The sequence below is a fragment of the Glycine max genome, chromosome 18, assembly GCF_000004515.6.
Source record: "Glycine max cultivar Williams 82 chromosome 18, Glycine_max_v4.0, whole genome shotgun sequence".
NCBI classification, from domain to species: domain Eukaryota; kingdom Viridiplantae; phylum Streptophyta; class Magnoliopsida; order Fabales; family Fabaceae; genus Glycine; species Glycine max.
The window spans coordinates 53597729-53621315 of NC_038254.2; the positions used below are offsets into that span (position 1 = coordinate 53597729).

Consider the following 23587-nt stretch of genomic DNA (forward strand, 5'->3'; position numbering starts at 1 on the left):
GGTCAATTAGGCAATTCCACGGGACAAAACCCTATATATTTATTATTATTATTATTTTCCTCCCGAAGAAAACCCGTCACTCTTTCCCACCAGCGAATGCGATGTCGCAGCAAGGTCAAATTCCGATAAACCCCATGCTCCCTCCGCAGAACCCGATGGCCACCATGCCCATGCCCATGCACATGCCCCTTCCCATGCCGCTCCAGATTCCCTTCTCCGCCCAGGACACCGCCCCCTCCTCCGGGAAGCGCCGCCGTGACGACGAGGCTCCTGGCACCGCCGCCGCGCCGGATCAATCGGCGGCGAAGCGCGCCAAGGGACAGGATGTGATATTCAGGATCGTCGTGCCCTCCCGCCACATCGGCAAGGTCATCGGGAAGGAAGGTCATCGCATACAGAAGATTCGAGAAGACACGAAAGCCACCATCAAAATCGCTGACGCTATTGCCGTAAGTTTTTTTTATTCATTTATTCATTAGTTGAATAAATTTGTTTGGTAGCAGAGATAACAAAAAAAATTTGGGATTTTATTTTTTGGTGGTTTTTAAGTTCAAGTTCAAATTCTCGGTAGAACTAATAATCTTAAGTATTTAATATGGGGCTTGTTGATGTTTTCATTTTATGGTGCCTGTTTGGTAGCTGAGAAGCTGCCCGAAAGAAGAAAAAAAAAACGAGGGGATGAGTGCAAGTTAGATTTTGGAACTATTGACTTACTGTATTATAATGCTACAAGACACTAATTACTGTATATCTAATTTGGGGTTTGTGGGGATTGCATTAGTGCTTGCTATTTGTGGCATCTGTTTAGGGTGTGTTTGCAAAGCTGTTACACTGCTATTGAATGGACCTTTTACACATTCCAATGCAAAATGAAGGAGGGAAGGGGTTGAATTGGCGTTAAGTTCAACTTCATGGATATGCAAACACACGTCGTAGCTGAGAAAGCTGAGAGAAAAACTAAGTGAGGACTACTTTGGGTAGAACTATTTTCAATATCTAATTTGGGTTTAGGGCCTGTCGGGAGTTAAATTAGTGAATTAAGATAGTGGTAGGAGTAATTGGTTATTCTTTGTAGTTGCTACTCAGTTGTTGTAACAAATGCTTGTTGCATAGTGTGTGGACACCCTTTGGTTGGATTTGGAATAGCGTAATCTGAGGCAACTGATTTCTCAGCTGCATCTCTTTTTGAGAAAATTGGGAATGTTGTATTATCTTGTATTGTAAAAGTTGAAGCATGTCCACTCTTGACTACAATTCCTACAGCGGTTGCACTGGATTTTTATTTTGCAGATGATAACTATTGTGTAACTGCTACATAAAGTTCACCCTTTCCTCCTTTTTGGTTCGGAGTTTTCTGATGCCAGTCTTCCTACTAGGAAAACAAAGAAAAAACCTTACCCTTTTGTTAATATCCTTTATTCTGATTTGTTTTTAAACAAAAAAGAAAATCCTACTTGATCCTTATTCTAATTTCTAAATTTTAACCCTGTTTTACAAGTCATCCAGTTGCCATGGTGTTTTTTGTATCTCTGCACTACATAGGAAGAGTTAACCAGGGATGGAATGAGAGGGGCAAGTGTGCCCCCGCCCTTCCTCCTCATTTTCTTTTAAAAATTATTCATGTAGACTCTAGTTTTTATATCAAAAAAGCTGTACTCTTGTAAGTTGTAACCTGCTAATACAATTATGCATTTCAAAGTTGATTCACTTTGGCCCCCAGATGTTTTTTTGATCTGCCCCTGGCTCACCAATTTTAGTTGTTTAACTTTGCCATTCAGATATCCAATTCCTTTTCATCAATCACAAAGCTCCTGTCTGCTAACTCCAGTTTTGTTTTTTTTTACCATTCCATTTGTGAGCAGTTAATTGAAGACTGTTGATTGCATTAAAGCATGAAGAATCACAAAAGTATTTTTGTGATAGGACTTTAGTTGGCCCTGAAAGTACTGTCAATTATTTGCCCCAGGGATGCCGGGCCTTGGTTGGCTCCTGTCAAAACTGATTCTGTCATGACTCTGATATATATACCAGAGCTTTGTTACCAGTAAAAAAGGAAAAGAGTTTTTTGTATTATTATTTATTATTGTCAACAGAAGCTACCATTACATAGGCATAGATGAGGTGTAAAATATTTTCCCAAGCAAGTCTTGCCTACTAGGATCCAAAAATAAAAAATCCTTATCCTTATCTGAATATTGTATATTTGGATGTTTATGTTAAACAGAAATAAATCCCTACCCTATCAGGTCAAATGCTGTTAACTTAATTTAGTTTTGTTGATTATTAATGAATGATTAATATATTGATTGAAGTGCTTAAATTTGCATTTAAGATAAATGTGTCTGGTTATCATTCAGTCTAATTGGTGTTTACTAATCCAATCTCATGTTTTCCTTTTCGACAGAGACATGAAGAGCGTGTTATCATTATTAGTTCTAAGGACAATGATGAAAAAGTTACTGATGCAGAGAAAGCTCTTGAGCAAATAGCCCATTTAATTTTAAAGGTAAGATGGTCCTGATTGATTTTCTCTCACTTGCTTTCTTTAATATATGATTAGACATGAGCTTTGAAGATTGTTGTGACTTTTGATTGCTGATTTTGTTATTACCCTGTTTCATAATATATTCTGAAAACCGTGGTGAACCTTGTTGAATTTTTATTTTAAAATAATATAGTTTATTGTTTGTCTAGCTTTAGAACTTGAGAAATACTAATGCTTTCCTTTACTCAACTCTTGTTTCTATATATATCCATGGATTTGGAGGAAAAAATTGGAACATTTTGGTAGATGTTTGAACAGGATAGAAATAAGTTGAAATATGTAACAATGTTAGGAAGCATCCTTGAAAGGAATTTGACAATTAAAACATAAAAAGCTTTGGCTCTATGATACTATAACATGTCAACTTAAATATTTATTTATTTTTGTAATGAATTCATGTAGTATAATATTGTTACATACCTTGTCATACCTGTATGCTATCTTTCTTATAAAGTACCCCTGTATACTATTATTTTGGAAACAATACATGTCCCTGTATCCATGCATCATGATTTAAAACTTTTTTTCTTGATTTAATTTTAAATCTGGTTAGGGGTCTTAACCTGCTCATCTTGTACTTCTGATAGGCACGTGGGCATTTCAGTTTTTGTAGACCATTATTTTTTAGATTATTAAGTACTTCTGTTAATAATCATGTGGCCCTGTTGGGTGTTACTTTTGTTTGTCTCTGCTATTGAGAGGCATTAATAAAGTTATGCTTCTATATAACAGGAAGATGATAGCAGTCTTGATGCGTCAAAAGTTACTGCAGGACATGTGGCTGCCAATACGATAAGACTTTTGATTGCAGGGTCCCAGGCAGGTGGATTAATTGGGACGTCTGGTCAAAACATTGAGAAGTTGAGGGACTCTTCTGGTGCCTCTATTACTGTTCTTGCACCAAATCAGTTGCCTTTATGTGCTTCTGCTCATGAATCTGACAGAGTTGTGCAGGTGAGATGTCGAAAATGATGCTCATCAATTTTTAGTATGAGGGATTTTGGTTTTTTCTGAAACACTCAATGTAACCTTGCCTTCACCATAGATATTTTAACTTTATTATTTTAACCAAGATGATGAGGAACTTTAGTTTGTTCTTTGAAATTTCACGTACTATGTGTGTTGACAACTTAAATGGTTAAATGTACAGATGGACCAACATAATGACAATGTTATTAATCTTTTATAGTTTTCCTGAAATGATAACAAGGTTTTGCTCTGCCATTCTTGCCATCATATTTTTTTGTTACTGCTTTATATTTACTCCTGAAATCTGAATTTTGATCAACATTCTTGTTGAAATTAGTTATCAGGAGATGTTCCTGCAGTCATGAAAGCTTTGGAGGAGATAGGTTGTCAACTAAGGTCTGCTTGTGAACTTCTGTATATGTATTAATTAGTTTTGAACCTGGTTATAATTTATTTTTGAAAATTAGTTTGTCATTTTGCTATATATAAACTCTTTGGTATAGGGAAAACCCACCAAGACAAGTGATTTCAATTAGCCCAACATACAACTATGCTGCAATTCGACCATCCCAGCCATATCTTGACCCAACTTCAGGTTATTTAATGTTTTCTATAACAGAACATTTAGCTGCCATTTAACAGTTATATCAAGTTTAGAATATTGTCTTACAATCACTTCATCTCTAGGACAACCAATCTTGCAGTTGATTATGTTACATTCGAGATGCTGATTTCGGAAACGATGGTTGGTGGGTTGATTGGCCGGTGTGGCTCAAACATCTCGAGGATCAGAAATGAGTCTGGAGCAATGATTAAGGTTAGTCTTCTACTCCTTTGTGTCTTGAAGCACAGCAATAGCTTAAATGTGTGACTGCATCAAGTATAAAGTCAGTGTCCTCCTACAATAGATGTTACTTGCTGGATTCATGTTTAATTGTTACTATACCGTTTTCTGCATAAAATTAAAGAACCCCTGGATCTCACATTTGCATTTAAAACCATTCAAGACCTACTATTGTAGGATATTGACACAGACACCAATATAGATGCTGGGCCTGAATTTTGTGTTTTACTTTATTTGTGAGAAACAAGGTTTCGTGGATCTCCCATTAGCTTCAGTGTTTATATGAACCAAACATACTTATAAAATATATACATTAGTAAAAAAATCAAGAGAATTGAGAATTCTAGATTTCTTGAATGATTATTAAACAGCATATAGCGTATTTGATCACTTGATCTGTTTTCAACATATATTGATAAATCAAATTATGTTGTTAAAATAATGATATTCTTATAGGTTCTAGAGCTTGGGTAATTCTAATGTATATTAAATGGTGGTTTCTAAATTGTTTGTTTTTTCCTACTTAAAATTCCCTGAACTAATTTTCATCTAATTTATATCTTCATCAATTGGAAAATGTTGCAGGTTTATGGTGGTAAGGGTGAACAGAAGCATAGACAAATTCAATTTGGTGGTAGTGCTCAACAGGTGATCTTGTCTATTGTTGATTTTTAGCCTTTTCAATATACTATTAAATCAATTTATGCAAATTTTGCTAGTACTTGTCTACCCCAGACTGGTTTTAGTTTAGGTTTTCTCAAGTGAATGTCTATCTTAGTAAGTGCATATGAATAATCATTAATTGAATAAAATTAATCATATAGTTAGCAATTCTATATTTCTAGTTTCTTACATCAATGACATGGATTGTTTATTTCTTTTGTGAAAGAAAGGCAAGGGCCTCCTAGCCTAGACTGCCTAGTGGCACCTTCCTCTGGTCAACTGGGGGTGGCGTGGGGTGGGAGGATGGCAAAGGTTTTGTAGCAGTCCTGGCTAGCTTCTTCAAGAGAAAACAAATTGATGCTAGGCTTGATCCTTGACCTTGATCAATATTAATTCTTATACATCAGAGAAGACAATTCAAAATACATGAACTTCTCAAATCATGTGTCTTTGTCCATGTCCTACCTCGTTTTTCCTTGGTCTAGGATCTTCTTGAAACAAAAAACTAGATAGGGTTTTTCAGCTTAGATCAAAATACTAATTTAATTTGAGTTTTTATATCAAAGGCAAAGTGCTATTGACATGGAATTGAAACTGTCGCATGCTCATTCTACCCTCGTTGATTGTTTTGGGCTGTTGTGATTTTTTTTTTTTTTGTTGAAACTTGAATTTGGTGAACAGGTAGCTTTGGCAAAACAGAGAGTTGATGAATATATATACTCTCAGTTGATACAACAGACTGGCACCCAACAGTCAGCGTAAGCAATTAGTTTTTTGTGTTTGGATATCCATCCTTTATATTTTCATCTGTTAGAATTTTGGTCACGTGAACTAGTACCTTAATAGTAAATCAAAATTATGAGACTAGTTCTTTGTAAAAAAATGGGAACCAATCTTTTAATGATTGAAATTTGCAAGTTTGGAAAAATATACGGAGTAATATTTTAACAGTAAGGACCAAAATTTAAAAGATTCTTGGTCTATTCAGCTTCCAGAGATGACACCAAGAAAGCCAAAATCTCTAGTTCCTGTCTACTATGAATCCAGCTATGTTGCTTCACCTTGGGGTGCTTTTTTGTGTTAGTAAGATTTGTTAGATGGATAGCATTTGTTTGCCGTGTTAATTGTAGTGGATATTCAGTTGCTGATGTTGAAACTTTTCTCAGCTTACACCCAATCAATTGTTCTAAATATAGTTGAAGGTATATATTTATTTTTTCTACATAATTATACGAATGCCTGTGTATAATGTAACACGTTTATGAGATGTTGGCATGACATCATGGTTATCAAACTCTCGAGTTAACTCGTTAACTATTACGAGTTTACGAGTCTACTTATTCTATATGAGTTGACTCTTAAGTAAACTCTTTTTTTAATAAACTCTATAAATTTTAAGAAAATTTGGTAGACTCTCGAGTTTATCACTGAGTCAATGAGTTAAAAAAATTAGACCAAAATATAAATCATTTTGAGTTATTTTTTGTTTGTTTAGTGTTCAACATACCTTCATTTATCAAATCCTTGTTCTCTAATAACATCAAATTCTCAATGGGAATGATCTACCACTACTATAATATCTACAAGTTATTATCTAGTAGTGATGCATTACTAGACTTGATTATTTAAGTATTGTGAAATTTATGATTTATTATATTGTTCAAATGTTTAATTACTATGTTATTTATAGATATTTTGTTATTATTTTTATATGAAGTAGACTTTTACGAGTCTACGAGTTGAGTCTATGAAACTCTCACGAGTTTAAGTAAACTCTTGAGTTTGATAACCTTGCATGGCATGACTTTGACGAGTTTTGAGTGGCACTATCAACTATGGCATCTTATATATTAAACTTATATCATAATGTACAAAAATGATAAAAGCCTCTTGAAAGGGTATGGTTGAACCATCAAAATCACTTAACTTCTTACGTTATTCTTTGTTGATTTTAATAAATAATTTTCACTGGAAAGTGAAGTTTTGGAACTTGAAACCTGAATCACTTTCGTTTGCTTTGTTGGTTTTTGATGGTGTGGTATCTTATGCTTTATATTTTTTTTTTCATAAGAATAAAAAATACGATCCTGAGATTTATAACAACTAATATTAAACCAAACGAATCCTTAGTCAATTAATTGAGTTAGATTTTATCGTCTGCTATATATTACGTATGAATGTTTACAGAATTTGTTTTTATTGATAATAATGTAAATCTTAAGTTAAAATATACGCCAATGGTCCCTAATTTGTTTTTAAATTGGCCCACTAATTTTTTAAAGTTTGAAAATAATTTTTTTATTTAATTTATAAAATTTATTCCAACTTTTTGTTACAAATTTTGAACTTTTTTTTATTGATGTAGAACTTGTCTCACAATTTTCATCATATTTTTATAATTTTTATGTAGGTGAATCTAATAAAATAAGTTTTATGTCTTAAAGTCAATCTTAAAAAAGTTAAATTTGTGCCTAAAAATTGAAAGTAATAAAATTTATAAAAGGATTAATGTGTATTTAATTAAATAAGGAGATTATTTTAAAATTATAAAAAATAAGTTAAGAGATTAGTCATATATTTTACTGTCAAGAAGTAATGAGATTAGTGGATACATTCTTTATCCAACGAGGTATAATTTATTTTTTCTTATAAACACTCATTTCCAAACATATGTATAAAAATATTTTATTGTGAGAAATAAATTTATTTCCAACGAGGTATAATTTATTTTTTCTTATAAACACTCATTTCCAAACATATGTATAAAAATATTTTATTGTGAGAAATAAATTTATTTCAATAATTTATGTTTTGAAAGAAATTAACTTTTAACTATAAATTGGATGATTCCACGTTTAGAGTCTCTAGACGTTGGGAAAATATTTCAATTCTTAATTCAGTTATTTTCCTTTTTTAAGACAGTTATTTTTCTTTTAATTTTATAAGCAAAACGGAAAACAATGACTAAATTATAGTCCAATTTCTATGCACAAGCCACAAACAATTTAAATAATTTTTACATTATCAATCAATTAAATTTATGTTTAGTATAATTTTTAGAGAAAAAGAATTATACACATAATTTTACATTTTCATTCACTCTTAAACCATCATGAATGATAGTGCATCATTATTAAATTATATTTCTTTTAAAAAAAATCAAAATCATTAAATTTATCATATATACAAATTTTTTTATCAAGTAAAGGTAAAATACATTATACATTGTGAATGCATAATATATAAAAGTTTGTTCAAGGTTTATATATCGATCAGTGTGCTGACCATATTTCGTATGCATTTTTTTTAACCTTAGTTCAATACTTCAATCTATTGATCAATGATCATGATCTACATAGAAAATTTACCTCTACATTTCGGAAAGCATAATTCCAACGCATTTATATATAATTTATAAGGATTAAAACCAAAAAATAATTTTACAAGAATGAAAAATAAAAAAAATATTAAATTATACAAACTAAAAACCTTTAGAAATCGTCACATTTTTTTAAAAACCAATTTTAAATATAAATGCGTTGGAATGATGTGTATAATCCTTTTTCTCTAAAAATTATACTAAACATAAATTTAATTGATTGATAATGTAAAAATTATTTAAATTGTTTGTGGCTTGTGCATAGGGGTGGAAATGAGCCAAGCCAAGCTTTACTAAGCTTGAGCTCGGCTTGAGTTGAATATGTAAGGCTTGGCTCATTACCTGTCATAGGTTTTTTTTTTTTTTAAGTTCGGCTCGGTTTACATAAAAGCCTGAGTTGATCCACGAGCCTATTTAAAAGTTTGTTTAAAGACGTCTTTAATTAATTAATTATTTTAAAACCTAGTGAAATACTAACTAAAAAAAGAAACTTATAAAATTTCGTATAAGTAATGTACAAATCCAAAAATAATTGATAAAAAAAATCATATTGAATTCAAGTCGTTAAAGCATAAAGTATATCAAAAGAAAATAAAAAGAGCATAATATTAAAAAATATATGGATTAGAGATGATTTGCACTAATATAGCCAAACAAAAATTATTAGTAGTTAAATTAACAATTTTTAATCCAATTTTTTGAATATAAAATTATATTAAATATTTTTTAAAAAAATATATCTACAATAATTTCATCTTACTCACACCATATCTTATATACTATTGATCGAGGTCGTACCTGAATCAAATAAACATTAAAAATGCAGTATCTAGGAAGTGATCCTAGATCATCTCCCAACAAACAATGTTCAACCAAACGTTCATAACAGATAGTAATAAAACAGTAACGAATTAGGGGGTTGTTTGTTTTTGTAAATTAAACAGCAAGCAAATTTGAATTAGAAAATAACAGAATTAAAACATGTTTCCCCTTGATTCACAAACAAGTCTCTTATTCTAGGTTACGAGAATTTATCCTTAATCAGTTCAACCACATCCAACCCTAAATTAAATTACTAAGCGAAAATTAACATAAGACTGTCATTATGTGATTAAACAACACATACACTAATTAATCATGAACGAAACTAATCATTAAGCATAAACATAAATTAAGCGCAGAGACAATTAATCAAGCACTAAGCATGCATGGATTAATAGCAACAAATACAAAGTAATTGGTGAAGAGGAAAAACTGATCAGTATTCAATAGTAATAACAAAACCTCAGAGAGAAACTGTATTTGATCCTCAAGAGAAAACAATGCTGGAGACTTAGCCTTCCATTAATTAGTAGAAACGAAACTATAGATTGAAGCCGAAACAAAATTGTAGAAAACAAATTTTATTCTACGTGAACAGTGTGCATGAACAGTAATAAAAACTGGAATTCTAAAATCCTAGAATTATTCTCCTAAAAAAAAACTCTCTAAACTAAAACCTTGGTGCTGTTATATATGTCCTCAGCCCGAAAGCTCACAAATCTATTTTAAGTCCAAGCCCATAAACGAAATAAAATAAAATCTGGACAAGATAAGATAAGATTGGATGAAATAAAATTTGGATAAAATAAAATCTATATAGAATAAAATTTGGATAAAATAAGATTTGGTAAAATAAAGTTATTATTATTATTATTAGTTAAACAAGCCGACTTGTCAAGCTTAATAAGTTTTTTTTTATAGTTTGAGCTTGACCTTTTTATCTAAAAAATTTTTTTAAAAAGTTTAAACTTGACCTTTATAGTATACAAGTCGAGTCAAGCCGAACCTTACATAGGCCGAGCCAAAGGCCCTCGACAAACTAGTCGACTCATTTTCACCCCTACTAGTTATGCATAGAAATTGAACTATAATTTAGTCATTATTTTCAGTTTTGCTTATAAAATTAAAAGAGAAATAATCGTCTTAAAAAAGGAAAATAACTGAATTAAGAATTGAAATATTTTTCCAACGTCTAGAGACTCTAAACGTGGAATCATCGTTTTCACATTAACAAACTTTAATGTGTTGCTTGGCGTCAACCACATATCCGGCTTGTTAGATTACCCATTCAAGCAAGCAATATATTTGATCGTTGAAAACATTAATTTGAAGAAGAAAGTTCAACATCACACATACTAGTACGTTAAAGAAAGGTCCAAATTTGAACCCATTTTTATTTCAAAATGAAAATTGTAACATTTATTATGAGTTAATTTCGAGGAACAAATTTGGTAGCTTAATTAACTGCACAAGTTTCTTTGTCAATAAACCTCCTGCCGTCTTTCCCCCAACTTGGAAATTCATATTGTTCTCTTTCGTCCACAGCATTAATGTTTAGTGTAAAGGTCCAAACACGCCCTAATTTGTCAAACCCCAAAAGCACGTTCTTCGACCTCGTGAATCCAGTAGTGTTCCCCCATGACCCATCATTTAAGTTCACATTCCATAGTACCCAAAAAATCCACAAAAAAGCGCTAGAAAATTCTCTAGAGATGAACATTTTTAAGAATCAATTTATATATATAAAAAATAAGGGTGATTTTTAGGAGTGTGGGGTGTTCAAATCCAATCCGATGTAAATAAAAAACAGAAAACTGATTTTAAAAAATGAAAATTGATGAATTTAGAGCTTGTTTCTAGACGGGTTACTTCACTTCTTTGACATATGGATTGTCAAGCCTAAACAAAACGAAAAGCATATGAAACTTGTGTGGTAAAGGTGAAAAGAAATTAAATTGTATTGCAAATTTATATCAGTGTCATTAATAGGGCTTGAGAACCTTAATGCGTGCAAGTAATGGCATTATCATACCAATTCCTCCAAGGTTAAACCATCCTTTAAGTTTCTCAAGAAGGGCATATCAAATGATGTGTCAGAATCCAAACAACAATGTAAATAACATCATCAACCACTAGGCCTTGGCCTTCCTTCTCCTAGCTATTGTGCTTTTGTATTTTCATATTTGGTGCCACAATAACAGCCACCCAATGGTATTTTTGTGAATTATAAAAAGGACCAATTGTATTTGGTAAGACTTTTAAGGAGTTAAACTCATTTGACTAGCTTAAAACTACTATATTTAAAATAAACTTGTTTGATATAAATGTTTTTTTTATAAGCTACTTATGGTAAACTTGTTTATTTTTTAAAAAAGTTTTACAACATTTTTTATGAGAATTGATTATCAAAGTTCTTAAGCTTAAAAATTAGTTTTTATCTGGTTTCACTATATTGAAGTCAAACTAGATAAGCACCCATACTTTGTACGGTAGAAACAAGAAAAACCAGAAGAAAGAAAGTAGGGGGGAAAAAGTAGGGGGGAAATGGGGAAAAAATTGAGCTTACATGCACAGTTAGACATTTTATAATACTATATGTAAGAACTGTTTCTCTACAAGAATATGTTTTTTTCATTAAGAAAAATTGTGAGACCTATTAATATATATATATATATATATATATATATATATATATATATATATATATATATATATATATATATATGCGAAATGACTTATAAGATCTGTTTGTATCAAATAAAACAATTTTTTTTCTGTAAAAAAAAGAAGAAGAAACTCTTAGGATAATTTTAATTGAGCGTCTGTAAAAACGGTGACATGTTACAATATTTATAGGTGAAATTTTATTGTGAACGAGTGATGGAGATAGGTGTAAGATGATACCCTCGTTTTAATTAGCAAAAGGAGATGATGTCAATCCAATACAAATATTTCACTCAATCTTCTGGGCAAGGTAACTTTTTTTCATTTATTTTGGTTGTTTCACTTTCAACCTTTATGTTAAATTTTTAAAATAAAGGTTGGGCCACGTATGCCAAAAAGAAAAAGGAAGAGAAAAAAAATAAATCCCACAACCTGTTACAGCGTGCATTGAAAAAGAAGATGGTAACCGTTGTAGCAAACCATTAAAAGATGATTGGTTCATGATGACGAAACGCCAAAATTTGACCTCGTTGACTGAATCAAGGAACCATGTGAAGCGTGGCATTCACGCTCTTCAGTGTTCTATTTTTTCATTCAACTTATACGGAATAGTGATAAACTAATAATTAAGGAAAAAGTCTAAGGCAAAATAATCAAAATTTTGAAATATAAAAAAATGATTTTAAAAAGTTTTGGGGGATGAAAACGGTAATAAACCACAAACAAAGATTCAACTAAAGAATAATTGTATGCCCACAATGCTAGATATCTGGTTAGTAAAACATAAGATTAGGTTACATAATCGTCAATACCACACAACATTCTTCAACTATTGAAATTAATTTACTTAAAGTAGTAGTGGTTCTCTTTTGGTAATCCATTTATGTAATGACCAAATGGGTATATTTATTTTCCTTCCTCCTCTTCCAAATCTCACCATGAATTAGATCACTTTGAGTTTTTTTTAGGAGTATTTACTTTGACTTTGGATGACACCTAAAGAGAGAAACTGAAAAAATTGGGAGAAGAGGAATGATCTAGTTCTTATTTGGATGGAAGTTTCATAATATACATATAGAGAGAGAGATAAAATCTCAAAATAACTATATTTATCCTCAATCACCTATTTTCTGTTTCTGTTAAAATAGCGGTGAAATGAGGAAAACAAATTTTACACATTACAGGTAAAAACATTGTATATTTCATTTTGTTATTTTATAATTAAACTCTAAGAAAAATTGTTCCAGCTCCATCCGTGTTTTGCTAAAAGCTATAAGCTTGTTTAATGTATCAGAAGAGACATTAGTATGTGCAGTATGGTATTATAAAAATCATTAATTCACAAATAAACATAATCATATATGATATAAGTATTTTAAAATCATATTAATGATAATTTTTTTTATTAATTTTAATAGTGTAAAATTATTTTACATTATCTCTATATAGCAATTAAAACTATCATAAAATATCCTAATCAATATTTATAAAACTGGACTTATCATTAAATTGGTGCTTTCATTAATTTAATTAAATTTTGTACTGTATAAAATTTTAAATCCATTAATCTATTAAGTAATAGGTTGCAACAAAAAAAAACTGTTAATTAATAGGATATCATATATAAGTTCATAAAATTAATTAAAATATCACCACTATACAAATATTTACACTATTTTACTCGTGGAGGAGTGCTACCTACCTTTATTTTACAAAGAAAAAAAATCAAACATAAATAAAAAAAACCTTAGAATCAATTTTACAGAACTAATACTAAAATTCAGTATAATTTTTTTGATCGAACATAAAAGTTTAAATTATTTAAAGTCATTTCAAGTCAATCTCATAATTAATTTTAAAATCTTCTATTACACTGTGAAATGAAATATATAAAAAATAATTTTACACTCGGTCAATTCTCTTACTTAAAACCAAACACAGACGACACACTGAATCAAACCCCCTGTAATTAAAATATATAAAAGTGAACAATAATCTAGCTATAAGCAGATGTGGTATGAATCATACATCTTCCAATCGAGCCTGAACCTTTCCTTATCTGTCCTGCTAGCAAAGTTGTTTCTCCATCCTTTTCTTCAAGCTATATAAGTTTACAATTCAATTTGTCCCTACTCTATTTTTTATCTATATTTTATACCTTTTTTTCATTTTTTTATTAGACCAATTATCATATTTATTATTTTTTTCCTTTTCATTTCTCACCCTCCAAAATACATGCAATTCAAGCATTAATTTATTTCACTTGAAATTTATATAAATACCATGATATTTGATATATTCTATTAACATTCATAGTTTTTTTTCTTCTTATCACACGATACTATTTATCATATTTTATCTCTTTTTCTTCCTTTTTTGGTATAGGTGATAATATTTATATAGAAAAAAATCTTATTCAACTAAGATAAAATTATAATAAACTATAATATTTATCCTTCAAATACTTCCTTTTTTTTAAATTACATATATTCTTCATTGGAGTTAATCTTATATGTATGAGTTGAATAAGACTATTGAAATAATCTCAAGTTGATAATTTTTTCATATATTTAACACAATTACATATTTAATTTTTTTTATTTCTCTAAATATTACGACTATATAACATAATGGTATATATATATAGTTTTGTAATGTGAAGATAAATGTATCTTTCAAAGTAATTTGACCCCTTGTTTTGATTATGTTCTCTCTCCTCTAAATATAATAGACTCTTACACTGAGACTGAACAAGAGCAAGCAACAAATGCTCTCTCTTCTTTCAGTTTGTATTTTCTAAGAAGACAAAGCAAGCCATCTCAATCTTGAATCCTCCATCAGATCTCCCTGCGAATGCTGCTGCCCAAGAAAACAACCCAAACCCAAAACGCACCCACAACGCAGAAAACGGCGTCGTATGCAACCCCCAAATGAAGTGCAAGAAACATACCTCAGACCTTAGCAGCACCGTTGGCGTCTGCGCCTCCTGTCTAAGGGAACGCCTCATAGCCCTCGTCGCCGCCCGAGTCATCTCACGCGCCTCCGACGAATATTCCAGAAACTCAGACCCTAACCCTCCGCCACCGTTAATCTTCCCTCGCTCCGTTTCGCCCTACGTCTCTCGCCGGAAGCCCGACTACGCCGCCGCCTGGCACGACGACCGCCGCGACAGGCTCTTCTACAGCACTCCGCAGCTCGGTCCCACCTTCTGCGCCGGCGATTCCGCCTACCACGCCGACGCGAAGTCGTTCAAGAAACGCTTCAACAAGTTCCGCATATTCGCGAAGATCTTCAGGACCAGATCGGAGAAGTTCCAGTCGGATCCGTCGTGCGAGCAAGCCTCGTACGCATCGCCGTCGTGGTTCTCGGCGTTTTTTCCCACGCGCCGGAGGAACAAGGATCGGACCGGAACGACGGAGGAATATTCCTCCTCCGCCCCGCGGCGGCGGTACCGCCCGTCCGATCGCGGAATGTCGCCGGTGACGACCGAGGATTTCGGCGACGAGTGCGATCAGTCACCATCGGGAAGCGGATACGTCTCAGAGGCTTCGCCGTGGTGGCGGAGATCGCCGACGGTGGCGCCGTCGGCGCGGCGGTCGAGGTTAGGGCACACGAAGAGCTCGTCTGGTTCGGGTATGGCGCTTTGGCTGAGTCCTCTAGTTCGGGCGAGTCCGAACCGGAGGTGGAACCACAAGGGATTGCCGCCGGAGATGGCGGCAGCGGCGGAGGTCAGAGCCGCGGCGGCGAAGCCTCATCTCTCCGCCGCGGCGTCGTTTTGCGCCAACCGTTCCAGGAAGCTTGCGGATTTTGGACGAGTCAACAACCATAACCGTTGATTTTGTATGACCCGACCCGACCCGGTGATGTTTCATCCTTTTGTTTCCGGTTTTATGAACATTCTTCATTTCATTTCTTCAGCGTAAAGGGAAAAAAAAAAAAAAAAGAAGAAGAAAAACAGATTTTTTTTAAAAAATTCTCTTTGTACACAAAGTGTTCACTATATGAAAACACAAGTCTAGTTTTATTTTAATTTTAATTTTTACAGATATACTAGTTGACATTGGTGTGATTTTGCAGTTACATGTATTTGATGTGATGTTACATTGACTTTAATTGTTTGGCAAATGTGTATGGGATTAATGTCCTTAGGAATTTGTTCCTATACATTTATTTCACAATGCTGGATTAAGACTATTGCATCCTTCATTATTTATTTACCTTCTCAACTGACAACTGAGAGCTTTCAATTATTAGTTTTGACCGTGTTATTAAAATAAAATTATTTGTGTACTAATAAATGTAAATGTTGGTTGTTCAATTGGAGGTAATTTATCAATAGAAATTAAATAAATGGCTTAAGTGTAAATACTAAATAGTTACACGTTCCTTGTTAATTTTTTTAGCTGTAATATTGGGAAGTTCTTTTCAATTAAGTATGAACCGGTAAATAAAATGTAAAAAATTGATGTTTCAACCAATTTCGTTTCGGGGTTCAGTTAGTAAAATGAGTTCTGTTAAGTTTACTTTTGGTGGAGAAATCCAAAAGGTTAAATTGACATTTTAGAGTATTAACTACACACCCAATATTAAAATTGTGTATTTGAATTAGTTTATTTTTTTAAAAAATACTTTGATTGTTTTATAACTTTTTAAAATAGTTGTTTTAATTATAATCTTAAAGAGAAAAATGTATCTCTGTGATAAAGGTCATTTTGACACTCCGAACTAAACATGGTGTTACAATCAAACATCATAAAGACACTAAATTTTTTATATAAAAAAATAGATGATAAAATTGATATTTAAATTCAACCTGCCGGAGAGAAGTTCATAATTAGCATTCCATTGCTTTTTTTTTTTTTATATAAAGAATTCCATTGTGTTTTGAACAATAAGATATAGAAACCAAAAATAATAATTTAATGTTGACATTTTATGAGAATTTGAATAAAGGCATTTAAAAGGTCAATGTAAAAACAATTAATGACAAATATAAACATAAAAATAATAATTCCATTATGATATGGGAATTGAGTCTAAGCTAGATTAACTGCATGCTTGGAATCGTGTCAATAGAAGAAGTAGCTCACGTCAATAGCAATGAGTTGTGTTTAAACCGAGTTAAACGCATGTTTGAAACTGAGTAAATGAAAGAAAAAACGCACATGAATTATGACGCTTCAAGGATAACTTCTGCGCTAATTTTTGCTTAACGTGAGACATGGAAGTACTTCCGAACACACTAGGATTTTTCTCTTGATCCAAAATCAAGAATAAGTTTAAACAAAAGCAATGCAAGAAAACTCAGCTTATTAATGAATAGAAAAAGTATAAATATAAAATGAAATGGATAATAATTTCATGCATGTTTAATTATGGGTTGAAACTGTAGTTGCACGATTTTTAAGACAAATTCAACAGACGAATGCAAAAAGGAATGATTCTAATTCGTTAGCAAACTTACAAGGCCTCACTAATGTTAACCCAAACATATTTAGTTTTCAAAATCCTAGTTTATTTTTAAGAAAAGAAACTTTAAACTTAACTGTCAAACCTTTTGATTATTAAACAACATAATCCTAATGGCTAATGTAATACTCAAAAGAAGCTGTTGTATAATGTAATGTATTGTTGGTGGATGAAAAAGCAAGAAAATTGAAATTAGGTTTGAACAAAAGTGAAGATAGTGGTGAGCAGCATAATGAACAGGTTGTGACACCCACTTGAACTGAAATGAATGTTGCGGTTTGTGGTGGTGAATTGGAACACACAAAACCATTGCAAGTGTTGGTGACGCTCATAAGTGGGGCCCACACCATTTAAGCACTTTCTGTGGCTAGTTTAATTCCCCCTTGGCTACCCCTTTTAAATGCATATACTGTTTATTATTTTACTTGTTATACACAGACTGCGATGGAGCATGAGGGTGGGCTCGGTCTTTCTTTTTGGTGGAATCTTCTAATTCATTTTAGGATACACGCACGACTAGTCCATTTGTTTGTTTAGAATTTTGTGATTATTTTAGTGAATCTGTTTTTGTTATAAACAAAGATATGTGAGAAGGTTCAGTCAATTAATTAGTTTGAATGGGATATGATGAGGTAATGAAAAAAAATATACAAGGGAGCTAATCTAGAATTTTGATTTGTATCTATCTATCTATACTTTTTAATTATTGTGAGAAAAAATATTTAATTATAATTGTTTTAGATTAAAATATATGACTGAGAGTCACCACTCTCCATTTTCACACTTTAGGGTTGGGTTGAATAGGAGTTAACAAGAATGAAGACAAATAGAGCGGATTTTCATCTCATTTTTTCAATTGCATGGATTTGGCTTGCATTTTTAGATTTGAGTTTTTCAATATTGAAGGTTTTCCTGATCTAGATTTGTTCACAATTGGGATTTTACGGATTGTTGCTTTTGCCTAGTTGTGGGTTTCCCTTTTTTCAGTACTGCTATGTTAAATGTTGAAGGCATAAATTTGTGCTCATCAAGTGCTTGTTGAAATGCCAATACCTGAATGAATGTTTTGGGTTGTGTGTGGTTGCAAAATTTTTCTAGGTTTTGGGTTATCAATGTTCTTGCGTTTCTATTTTTCTAGGTTGTGGGGGCTTGCAATATTGTTCTGGACTAAAGATGTTTTGTTTTGGATTCATGTTCTTCTTTTTTTATTTTTTAAATATTTCAGTGACAGTTAAAAATCATTCCTATGTGTTAATTATAGCATGAATGTATTTTAAAAAAATATCTTAGGACAGTTTTTAGCGGTTAATATTTTTATATTATTAATAGTGTTAGGTTTGCATGGAGGGAAGAATAATTTTGAATCACTTTAAAAACATGAAAAAACTAAAATAAACTATTTTAAAAGATAAAAAATTAAAATGAAAAAAATCAAATAAAAAATCAAATAAATCATTTAACCTTTTATTTATTTGCTAAAAAGGTTTGATTGTAAATTAATTTATTTCCTCCAAATTCCCTTTGCAATTTAAGCTAGAGTTAAAGAAGAGTGCACTAAATTATTCAGCCACTGATAAAATACTAGTACACTACAATTAAGTTAGTATACTCTACTTTAACATAGACTGGTGAATCATTAAATACATCAAGTGATAGGTTTTGCTGAAGGTTTTTATTTATAGTCTGAAAGTGCAACTAAATGTAGTTGTGATGGTGAAAAAAGAAAAAAAAAGTGTTTTGAGAAAAGAAAAGGATTTTTCAATCTTTCTTGTGTGATTCTTTTTAAGTTTATTAGGATGTATGAGATATGTCTTAAAAAAATGGTTCAAGAATAAAATAATTAAAACTCAAGCTTTAGTTCACTAATAAAAATATATTTACTTTTAATTTTTATAAAGAAAAAAATCACGTTTATTAAAAAAATGTCACATATATTAAAAAAAACTTCAATATAATTTTGTCATTTACAATAAAATATTTTTTAAAAATTTAATTTAGGTCTTAAATGTTGTTGTACCGTTTGAGAATTCAAGTTTTATGCAAATAAAACTTAAAATATTCACAATATATATAAAGTAGAACGGGGATAGTCAAGGTTAGTTGAAGAATTGTGTTATGAGATAATCACTGAACACTTCTATGAATTCACTTGTCAGGTCATTTTTATGTAGCCTACCCTTTTCTTTTCTTCTGCGATTTAATTTTGTCATTCATAATCAATAACTTTTCAATTGAGAATACCACCATGCTTACGCCATGATATAATTTGCACCACTGAATTTGGTCAATTTCAACCACCTACTATCAGTATAAGTAAATGAAAAAAACTTCTTACTTTAGAAGCAACAAATTGCAACAGCAATGCGAGGTTGTAACAAATTCCAACAATTCATCACTCCAACCACTTTTAATTCCACCAAAATGCACTATACTGAAGGTAAAGTAATTAGCAAATAAAAATGGTTTCCTAGAGTTGGAACAACACGATTAGCTTATCTTTTAACTAAGGATTAAAAATTAATCTCTTGACATACTAAAATTTATTTAAAAAATTGATTTTATCAACAAATATTCTTTCATATATACACACCTAAAAATTAAATTTCTAACCACATAGTAAAATATATGATTATTTGTCGACTATACTAGATCATGTTGGTTGTGGATTCTCTTTTTAATGGTAGAGAACATATTATCCGAGTACATAAGTTTAACTGCTTTTGCTTTTCAAACGTGAACAATGATCATACAATTCATTTTTGAACTGAAGAATATAAAATATAATAATCAAAGTCAATTGATGAGTATTTAATGAAAATCAAAAAATCTTAGTAGTTGTATCTATTTTCAAGAACAAATAGAGGTTTTCTAGTGAAGTTCAAAAGAATAATGTGCATAATGCATTTGTCACGTCTATCAACTTAGGCTTCAATCTTGATCCTTACATTGTCGGAAAAGAAAATAGTTTCTATTACTTATATAGGAAGCCAAAATAAAGAAGCACATGAATGCTGCAGATGCTATGTCTGCCAATGGGAAACATATGGATACTAAGGATAATATAACACCTCTTGCAATAAATTTGCCTTCCCATTCTTGACAAAATTTCCAATGATCCCCAAGCAAGATAGTAACTGTCAAGAATCATGATTGCTACGTGGCTGAGTTTGGGTTATGAATTCTGGTGTCACAAGTTAGAACACTAATCTGCAACAAATCATAGGGACTTGAACAGGCTTGACCATGGAACATTTTTTTGCTATTCTAGCATGAATTCCCCCTCTAGTCCTTCTGTTTCCGTTTTACTCATGATTTTATTGCATGTTCCATTAATTATTAGAAACCTTATTAGCATTAACAAACTGACAGATTGATCAGTTTATTTTTAGCTTCATCCTTCCCTTGTTTTGTCAAATCAGATTATCACCCCGCCACCAATGACTTTAATTCTTTTGTAAAGAAATACTCACTATCCACTCATATATAAGTAAATTTTTACACTAATAAAAGTTACTTGATATTATTTAATTTTCCTAATTTTAAATAAAAAATAAGATTATTTTTAAAATATCTTTGATTAAAACTTCCTATCATGAATAAAAAGAAATCATTGAAAATATAATTAAAATTAAATAAAGAGTGTTTTACGAATGATAACATTAAATAAAATAAAATAAATTAAATTTACTTGTATTTAAATCCAACTTATAATTACTTATATATGGGTCTAGAGGGAGTAGTTCACTCAATTTAATCTTCAACACCTGAATTTTTTACACCCTAGTTCCTCCTCTCATTTTCTGCATCAATTTGTAAATTCTGCAAATAATTAGTGCTAGCTTCAAGTTATGTTAATATCTGTGAATTCTTTACAATGCTCTCACTTTAGCATTGCAGACTAGCTAGGACACCCTACATCTGCAACTCTAAAAGAAAATTCTCAATACTTGTAAATTCCACTACCTTATAAAAATACCATTGATTTCTATCATCGATGTTATGGAAAATATCATATATTGCTATCAAGTTTCAACTGCATCTACCACAATTTGCAGTAAACTCCCAGAACTCATCTACTCTGGCTTATGGGGACCTGTTGTACCAATGTTTTATAATATCCCCTCTTAATTATACTGAATAACAGAAAATAAATATAGAACCTCAAAATGCAATATAGGTTACGAAGTGTGCATTCTAGCCAAATGGAATACCAAATTTTTTTGGTTTCCCACATCTCTCATCCTTCGGAAGCAATCCTGTTTAAGACAAAATCGAACACTAAATGTGAATATATCTTTCAGCGGAGATTCAAACCTTGACTCAGCAGAGTAACTCTTTCTGCTAGACCCAACCCCTGTTGGTAAATGGAATACCACATGTCTCCAAACATGCCACTTGTAATGAGTTCTATTTTCGATTTTCTTCTAAGTTCAATTCCTCTTTAACAAATCTTATGTTATAATAATTAGTACGCTAATTTGGTCCCCAGTTCCATTTCCTTTGTGCCTCTATATCTGTTACAAGTTCACATGAAAAACACACGTTGGGTTTTCAGAATATATCATATGGATTCAACACACATTTAATTAGTCTTTGTGATTCATAACCAATTCTTTTCAAAAACCCACTGAAATTACCTTGAGGTTAATGCCAAGGCCTGAACACACACTTAAACCAAAGTTTAATGGTTATGTACTATAAAAAAATTTAGACCGTCAAAGTTTTCTTAACAAATTTTTGTTCAGAACATTCATTATGAATTTTTTTATCTAAAGATAAATATATAAATAAATAATAGATACATTTTATTTAAAACTACATTCTTAATTTCCTTATGGTTATAACATATAACGAATTAATATTTTGCAAATAAATAATCTATTTGAAAAGAATATAGCAAGTAATGATAATAACATTGCTTTATGCTTGTCTCAGTCGCACAGAAGCGTAATCCTATACACACATTAGACAAACGAAAAATGAGAGAGATTCATGGTGGATTTAAAAAATGAAAAAGAAATTGAGAGGAATTTGGTGGTGGGAATGAAAGGTGAGGATTAAACATATGTAAGGTTCGTAAAATAAAGTAGATTTATGAATAATATTATGATGGAGTTTGGTATATAAAATGTTTTAATATTTAAATAATGCTACAAATTTAAAAGATTTTCATGATTGATAAAAAAAGAGAATATAAATATTCTTTAGTTATTGATTTGTTTATGAACATATTAATTTATGAATGACGTTAAATAAAGTTTTTCTGACATTCTCTTAAAAAAACATTTTCCTACATAGTGCAAATAAAACTACAAGAAGTGCATACGATACAAACATTGATTGTATAAATTTGTGTGAATTGTCGGAAAACTTGGGCAGGTGATAAACAAAATGAAAATGAAAAGAAATTGATAAAAATAAATAAAAAAAATCCACCCCCAACTCATTCCATGTTTACATGTTATTCGTGCAGCTTTCATCTCGTGTCACTTAATAATTTTTAAAAACTTATTTTTTTGAAAAAAATTATTGTAAAAGAAACACATACACTATTAAAAAATTCAAGTATATCTTAAAAAAATTCCTAAAAATTCTACTGTTAAATATCTCATTTTAAAAAAATATAATGGTAGTACTAAACAATACGTAATGATAATCAAATCATTGGAAAGAAAGAAAAAAAATTCTCATCCGTCGTGTTCAGTGCAAAAGATGTCATTTGATCCAATAATAAAAAAAATATTTCATCACATTGGTAAAATAATATTTTATCACAATAAGCTATTGTCCGTAAGAAATGATTGATTAGTATACATCATTATGATTATATAAACTTCAGTCATACATATAAGAAGTTCATGAGACAAGTCAGAAAAATAATTGTTAATGTGGACAATGGGGACTTGAACATTTATATAAAAAAAACATATATCATGATGTTGTCAAGATCAATGACTTGGGAGATGTATTACACATGGAAAATTTTTATTTGTTGTCAACATATGACAACTAGGCTTAGCACAAATGTGCAATCAAGATTGGACCTAACTTTTTCGATTTGGACAACCCATTGATCCTAACTCAAACCTTATGCAATTGCATACTCACCTTTATCAGTTGATGACCAATTAATGTGATATGTCATTGGGCCAAACCCAACTCTTCCTCATCCACACCTACAACACTCCATTATTCGAATTCTTTACCTTCTCTTCAACCCCTATGCCACTCC

At 31.2% G+C, this 23587-nt stretch overlaps 2 protein-coding genes across 2 annotated transcripts; both read left to right on the top strand.

Annotated features, from left to right (window-relative positions):
• Positions 1-16: 16 nt before the first annotated feature.
• Positions 17-6164, top strand: LOC100799689 (poly(rC)-binding protein 4). Its single transcript, XM_003552417.5, has 9 exons — positions 17-449; positions 2405-2506; positions 3278-3499; positions 3852-3910; positions 4018-4109; positions 4219-4331; positions 4944-5006; positions 5703-5779; positions 6010-6164. Exons 1-9 carry the CDS (start codon positions 102-104, stop codon positions 6020-6022), a joined length of 1089 nt encoding a protein of 362 aa, XP_003552465.2. The 5' UTR covers positions 17-101; the 3' UTR covers positions 6023-6164.
• Positions 6165-14092: 7928 nt separating this feature from the next.
• Positions 14093-16080, top strand: LOC102668087 (uncharacterized). The gene has a single exon (XM_006603512.3). The coding sequence runs from the start codon at positions 14817-14819 to the stop codon at positions 15720-15722; it is 906 nt and encodes a 301-aa protein (XP_006603575.1). The 5' UTR covers positions 14093-14816; the 3' UTR covers positions 15723-16080.
• Positions 16081-23587: the final 7507 nt, after the last annotated feature.